Here is a 7676-nt window from a genome sequence, read left to right as displayed (position 1 = left end):
AAAACAAACAAAGAAACATCATTAACAAATACTGAGACTGTTGAACACAAAATGAGTTATATGATGAAGCAAACTGGTAGCCACTGACATTTATAGTAGGAAATGTTAATCCATTTCCAACATTCTTAAAAATATATATTTTTGATCTACAAAAGAAAAAAAATGTAAACAAATTTGGAACAAGCAGAGAATAAATAATGACAGAATCTTTGATTTATTTTTGGGTGAACCACCTCTTTAATGCAGGTATTCCCATAATACTGCTCAGTGACATAGAAATCCTGCTGGATATTATGCTACTGAATAGGAAGAAAATGTTAAGTCATGGTGAAATGTGTCTGTCAAAATTCGTTCTGCTCACTCTTTATGTGCAGGCTGTGCTGTCTCTCTCTGTGCTGCTTTCACAACATTGACAGCCCATAAAATCTTTTTTATACATTGTCACTGCTTCATCAATCAACAACCTTAAGACATGATTTTGCTGGTGACAGTGGTGACAGCAGCTCCCTCTCAGTGTTCTCTATTTTTATTGGTAACACCCACAGACACCCCAAAAATGTTCAAGCAGCTAGTCGCAAGTCTAAATTTGTTTAGCTGTAATATCTGAGTATAGAAATGTTTATAATTGTACTGTTTAGCCTGCCCAGAGTCTTTAAAAATGTATATATTTTAATCTTAACATGTAAATACTTGAAATACATTCAAAGTAATTACTGTAAAATAAATGCTGGGTTGTATTGGACAAACCCAACATTGGGTAATCTTTTTAAAATTACATTTCAAGAGTTCACACTTAGCTGATGATTGACTATAAAGCATGTTTGGCATGCTGTCCAGGGAGAGAAACCTGAGCTCAAAAGATCCTCGAGCCCTGGGCTCCCTCCCGTTTGCAGTGCGAGAGGGGAATTTAAGCTCAGGTAGATCTCGAGAACTCCCCTGCGATCTATGGCTATTGACAAATTAGGCACTGCTATCGAGAGATATACTGCTGATTAAGGGCTCGTCTATGGGGATAATTTGGTTTGGTCAGTTCACCTATGCCACAAGTTTTTTGGACTATGGAAGGAAACTGGAGAACCTGAGGGACTCTGGTTATTTATGGTGAATTAAATCATCCGATTGGTCATGCATGAGCATGAGCTAATGCGGGACCAGCTGTGATCAAACATAAGCATGTGATCCTTTCGAAATTTGTTTATAAATAAACTTCACTTAAATGACATTTAATAACCCAGCATTTGGGTTTGTTCATAATTGACCAGTGTTTAATACAACCCATCATATTTAGTTTAATTTTAACAGTGTAAATTTAGTTTAAATTTAAACTTATTTAACATTTTTATCTTTATTTTGAACAAAAAAGAAGATATTTTGAAGAATGTTAAAAACCAGTTGGAAACTCTGACATTTATAGTATTTTTTTAACCTTCTATGCACATCAGTGGCTTCCTGTTTCTAACATACTTCAAAATACTTTTATGTTCAGGAAAAGAGCTATCATTTTAACACCGGATAACTGAATAGCTTGACACCACCACGACTTCTAGCTGACAATTTTCTCTTAATCGCAGTCTTTGTGCCAGACATGTTGCACCTGTATTTCATGTTAGACATTAAGCTTAGACAAGACAATCAAAGACCTGAGCTCACCAGTTCCCAATAATTGAGCAGCCCTAATGCATGAACTTCTGATGTGTTTCTATGGCAACTGGCCGATCGGAGAGGGTGCGAATGAGCCTAGATCGGGGTCTGCATTTGCTTCCTCCTGTAGCTCCTGATTAGTCTAATATCACAGACCAAACCGTGTCACAATGTACACGCCAGACGGTAATTGGCTGCACTAAATCAGGCTGATGGAAACACTGAAAATGATTCTTGTAGGTGAAATAACTGTAGGAGGGGGAAAATTTTGTTTTGATCTTATTAATATTTGGGAAACTCCCAGAAATGTGAAATAGGAATGGTGTTTTTTTTTTTTTTTTTTTTTTATGCGGTGTAGTCTGTTTAATTTTATTTTTGTTAGATTGTAACTAACAAGATAATAAACTAAGACAACTAAGACCACATCGGGAAGGAAAGTGCTATTAAAAGGTTTAAACATTGAAATTGTTGACACATAAATATCATTATCGACAACATGTTGATATTCCAACCAGGAATATACACCCAGTAGATACAGTACCCAGACTGTCTATAAAAAAGAAAGGTACCTCTATGATGTCACTGTTTTATAAACAATTTATTAAATCTGTTTTATCTTTATGCATTGTAGCAGTAATCTGAGTCTGTCAAATAAGAACATGGCCGAGTAGACTTGTGAAGATGGCCGGCAAGATCAGTTTAACCAAACTGGTCCATTGGTAATTTACTGTAATGTTTTAATGAGAGCTCAAGTTATCTTATGGACCCTGGATTACCCATTGTATTCTGTGTTTCAGCTGCTGCTATCAGGACGTCGTTTTAGAGTTCCTATATGCTGGACAAACAAAATTAGAAATTATTTTATAATGGTGGACATTAGGTCATTAAATGAGTCCAGTGGGGAGGGAGATGCATCTAAAAATGTATACAAATGTATACAAAATGGGTATGGTGAATATACAAATGATATACTGCTGTTTCTTTACTGTATGAATATGTTATTTTGTTTTTTCTGAACTAAGATAAGAAGAAAATGAAGCTTATGTTATAAATCTTTTGATTATACTGACCAAGTTTCATGTAAATTTAGCTATCAGAAACCTCTTATTTTAGAGGTTCTTAAAATGTTTTATATTTATATAAATACCATTAAGGAGAGTACAAAAAAGCTAACCATTTATTTGTTTGACACTTTTAAGTTATTGTGAATAAGCAAGACCTAGCATTATTTGTAATATTTGTTTTCTTTATTTGTTATTTTATTTTGTTTTACCTATTGAGTTTTTGCACTTCTATATAATTTTATTATGCTTTTCAATATATATATATATATATATATATATATATATATATATATATATATATATATATATATATATATATATATATATATATCATTTTTTTTTTTGTATGTGTCTTTCTTGCATTAATAAAATAAATGTAAAAATGACGTATTGTATGTTTTGTGATAATAATAATTTGGTAATGTGCACATGGAACTTCGCCTGTGTTATGGCACCTTGCTTCAATTTTATTTTCCATAAACTTGTAATGAAGTTGAGTCTGAGTTAACTTAGATGCTGCACTGTCCTATCACTGAAAAAATAAAAATCGGTTACAATGTACCAACTTCAAAATGCAAATTTCATATTTACAAAGAAACATAACACATTCAATTAAATGGGAAATCTAGAAAGAGAAAAACAAATATCGCGTATTGTTTTTCTTAAATGTGCTCCAATTATCTTTGTTTTATTCATAAATTTGAATTAACAGTTGAAGCCAGAATTATTAGCCCCTGAATTATTCACCCCCCTGTTTATTTTTTCTCCATTTTCTGTTTAACAGAGAGGTTTTTTAACTCATTTCTAAACATAATAGTTTTAATAACTTATTTCTAATCACTGATTTATTATACCTTTGCCATGATGACAGTAAATAATATTTGACTAAATATTTTTCAAGACACTTTATACAGCTTAAAATGACATTAAAAGGCTTAACTATTAGGTTAAATAGGCTGGTTAGGTTAATCAGGCAAGTCTTTACTGATTGTTTGTTCTGTAGAGTATCGAAAAAATATAAAGCTTAAATGGGGTTAATAATTTTGTCCCTAAAATATTGTTTAAAAAATTCAAAACTGCTTTTATTTTAGCCGAAATAAAACAAATAAGACATTTTCCAGAAGAAAAATATTATCAGACATACTGTGAAAATTTCCTTGCTGTGTTAAACATCATTTGGGAAATATATAAAAAAGGGAGGCAAATAATTCTGACTCCAATATATATATATATATATATGATCAATTAATTGGGTATGGTGTGCGTGTGTACTAATGAGATTCTATTTGAAGTCAGATTTCAGTCAGAACTGTTGTGTTCAAAATTACTTTTCTTGTCACATCAGCAGCAGCACGTGTACTATTAGTGAAAAGCTTAGGTGCTGGATTTAGACAATGCAAACAGCATACTCCAAAAACACAACAATAAATTCTAACAATAAATACTTGAAAGACAATAAGTATGTGAAAGACAATAAATATGTTAAGAAAAACACACATTACACACATGTACGCACAGATAGACAAGTACATAGACAAAAGGTGTACACATAGTTTGACTGTCCGTGGAAAATCTTTGTAGGCAATATTGTTTTAAGTAAGGGTTTGGATTGTTGTTATTGCAATAATACATTTTTATGTAAATGTAATGAAATTTACTTAAGATTTTGGCACTTACAGTACCATTAAAAAATTAAGATTTTAAAAGATTTAAAAAGCTGAAATGGTCTGAAAATAAATAATCAAACTCTTTTGTATGTGATCAAAATTGATGCATGAAAAATGTTTTGTTTTTGAGTGAGAATCTTTTTTTAAAAAAACATTCAAATAAATACTTAAAGGATATTAAAAGTTAAGGAGCCATTCATTTTTGATTTGCTTGTACGTGTTTTTCTTTTTTTTAAAGTGTAGACTTGTGAATCACCAAGGATGAGTTCAGCTATGATCTTTAAAGTATCGCTAAAAAAGATCATCTACATCTTTAACATTCAAATAGCTGTTACCGGCAGGGGTGGATCTAACCAATAAGTGAGATAAGCAGCTGTTTAGAGCCCTGGGAAATTAGAGGGCCACAACCAATGCTACGAATTGCTTAAATTAATTGTATAGAAAATGTATAAATTTTCTATCTTATGTTGAAAAATCTGTCTATAACCATTAAGATTTTAACGCTATTACTTCTTTTTAAACTGGGGGGCCTCATGAATAGTAAAACCCTATTTCTATACTGCACATGCAAATATTAAAATGTAATCACAAATGTGGTTTATTAACTGTACATATGGTTAGTATGTCAATTTGTTTTTTATTTGTGTATTTGTATTTAATTTTACATTAAAACGATAAAGGTTTCACTGAAAATATATCTACAGAGAAAATATATATAGAGAAAGAGAATGTTTCAAATTTCAATGCAAGTGCCCTATACCTGGAATTGCTTAGAGCGCCCAAATTACTAAGTCCGCCCCTGGTTACCGGTCATAAATGGATTTATGATTAATATAAAAAAAATCAATAAATCACAAAATAAAAATATTGTTGAATTAAAATAGTGCATTACTCTCATGTCAAGGAACACCATTTGTCAAATAATAGTATAATTATTAAAAAGTTCTGCTAAAAAGTCACCTACATCTACATCATTAACCTTAAATAAAAAATAAAAAAAATCTGCTATAAAGGTATTCTAACTTCTGCCTAAACATAGTTTAGAACCATAAATCATTATATCTTATTAAATCACATGCACAAAAATTATTGAGGTAAAATAGTGCCTTACCTTCCTCTCATTTTAATCAACACCAATGTGTTAAAGGGATGGGAATCTGTCACTATTTACTCTCCCTCAAGTGGTTTCAAACATTTATTAGTGTCTTTCTTGTGTTGAACACAAAAGAAGATATTTTGAAGAAAGTTGAAAACTTGTAACCATTAACATACATATCAGGAAAAGCAAATACTATGGAAGTTAATAGTTACAAGTGTACAGTATTCTTCAAAATATCTTGTGTTCAACAAAACCTACTTGTTCCAACCTGTTTGGAACAAGTAAAGATTGAGTAAAAGGATAGCATAATTTAAATATTCGAGTGAACTATCCCTTTAAATAGCTGATAGTATAAGCTAGCTATACACAATTGATATTTGAAATTAATCGAATTTATTTACATCAGTTATTGATTGATAATTGGCTGTTTATAAGGAATTAATGCACGGAGGAGCGCTCGTAACACCTGTATGCTGAAGGGGGCGTGGCTTCAAGGGCACATCTAGACTTGCGAGAGGAGCTGCTCTCAGGTGACAGACGAGCCTCGTACCGTCCAAGAACAGCCAAAAACTTCAGTTATGACTGACAATACCTAAATAGCAATACATCGAGAGTTTATTTAGAGTATATTTAGAACATAGAACCGCAAAGAGCCCTTCTCTAAATGCCTTCAGCCGCGCGGATGAGAGAAGGGGAGGGAATGGCATTTATTTTCAAGCTGGACTCCGGCTCTTCAGTTGAGTTGAATGAATTGATCTACGCAATAAAATATATGCATATACATTAGTTTTTACGATCGAGAGAAGGCAGGAGACAGAATAAGAAGAGCGCGAGAGTTACAGTCAATAGATGCTGTATGAGGAGTCGCGCGAGCGGACGCTTCATGAGGGGCGATGGAGATGCTGATGGACTGGAGAACTCCAACATTTCTGCTTCTCACCTCACTGTTACTGATTACAGGTAAGAGACACGAGAAGAGGAATACTCTGTACAACCTAAATACTACCTTTTCAAATGTCTAATTGGCAAATTCTGCGTTTGTGCTGGCTGTGGAGTGTGAGAAAATTCATTGAGTCTCAAATCAAGTGCAATTTCATGTTTAGTTTTGTCTCACGTTACATTGGTTAAACATAAAACTGTTTCATATTGTCGAATGTGTTTAAGTATACTACTAACACATGTGGATCTATTTGTAATATTTTATAGTAATGTAAAATCATTCATATGTGGATGTTAATTGTTACCAACAGACATATTTCATCATAATGTACAGCCATGCTCTTTGTTGTTCATAAGAAGTCATCTCTTAAATTGCTGATGACTTGAATCCTGATTTTCCTGTCTACCAAAAGGGACAGTTCTCCTAAGACTAAAAAAAAACCCTTGTCACAATTTACTCACACTCCACCTTCCAGGTGTGTTTGAGTTTCTTTCTTCTGTTAAACACAAAGAACATAGTCTGCTAAAAATGTTTTCAACCGGTAGCTATCGACATTCATAGTATATTTTTGGCTGCCGACATTCTTCAAAATATCTTCTTTCGAGTTTATTACAAAAAAGAAACTCATAAATGTTGACAACCTACTTGAGGGTGAGTAAATAATCTAAGCAATAACTGAGTAATAAGGGAGTAATAACTAAAATTTTGGGTGAATTGGTGACATTTTAATATTGTTGACACATTTTTTGTCCAACACCTGAAAGTATGGCGGTGATTTCTGGCGCTGCGATATGACCATTGTCCTCCTGACTAATCTCCAACAAGCCTCAAGTCAGAAGAGCTTGTAATCCGTTGAATTGCCCTGGTGTTTTTACAGGCAAGGACAAGGTACGGATTCACTCTCTGTGCGGACTGATGAGATTAAACTGTCACAATCCAGCAGTTTTCCTTTGGACTTTCATAATAATAGTTGCACGGATAAGGTGGAATATAATAAATTTGAATTCTCATGCCCTCATAACCTCTCATATGTTTTGAAATAGTGAGCCTTATTAAACTGGTATTGATTGCTTTGTCAGGGTTTTGGTCTGATGGCAAGTTGCTGATGCGGTGGTGTTTTCTGTACCTCCAGGGAGGCACCATTATCGCATTATATGGAGAATGTGGCATATAATGGGGAAACTGCCAGATGACATTTCTGCAGCCTGCAAATATTTAGTTGTTTTTTGTGACCTGTCTTGAGTGCCCTCGAAAAGGCAACCACC

At 33.2% G+C, this 7676-nt stretch overlaps 1 protein-coding gene across 2 annotated transcripts in view; it reads left to right on the top strand.

Annotated features, from left to right (window-relative positions):
• The first annotated feature begins 5999 nt into the window (after positions 1-5999).
• Positions 6000-7676, top strand: part of esamb (endothelial cell adhesion molecule b) — a 94404-nt gene continuing 92727 nt past the window's right edge. For both annotated transcript variants that reach the window (XM_021472936.3, XM_021472935.3), the window contains exon 1: positions 6000-6431. In XM_021472936.3, the coding sequence (XP_021328611.1) occupies positions 6365-6431 (67 nt within the window). In that variant the 5' untranslated portion in view covers positions 6000-6364. The remainder of the gene's footprint in view (positions 6432-7676) is intronic.

The sequence above is a fragment of the Danio rerio genome, chromosome 15 (genome assembly GCF_049306965.1).
Source record: "Danio rerio strain Tuebingen ecotype United States chromosome 15, GRCz12tu, whole genome shotgun sequence".
Classification (NCBI taxonomy): Eukaryota; Metazoa; Chordata; class Actinopteri; order Cypriniformes; family Danionidae; genus Danio; species Danio rerio.
The sequence above is the reverse complement of the archived record's forward strand: the minus strand, read 5'-3'. Positions and strand labels throughout refer to the sequence as shown.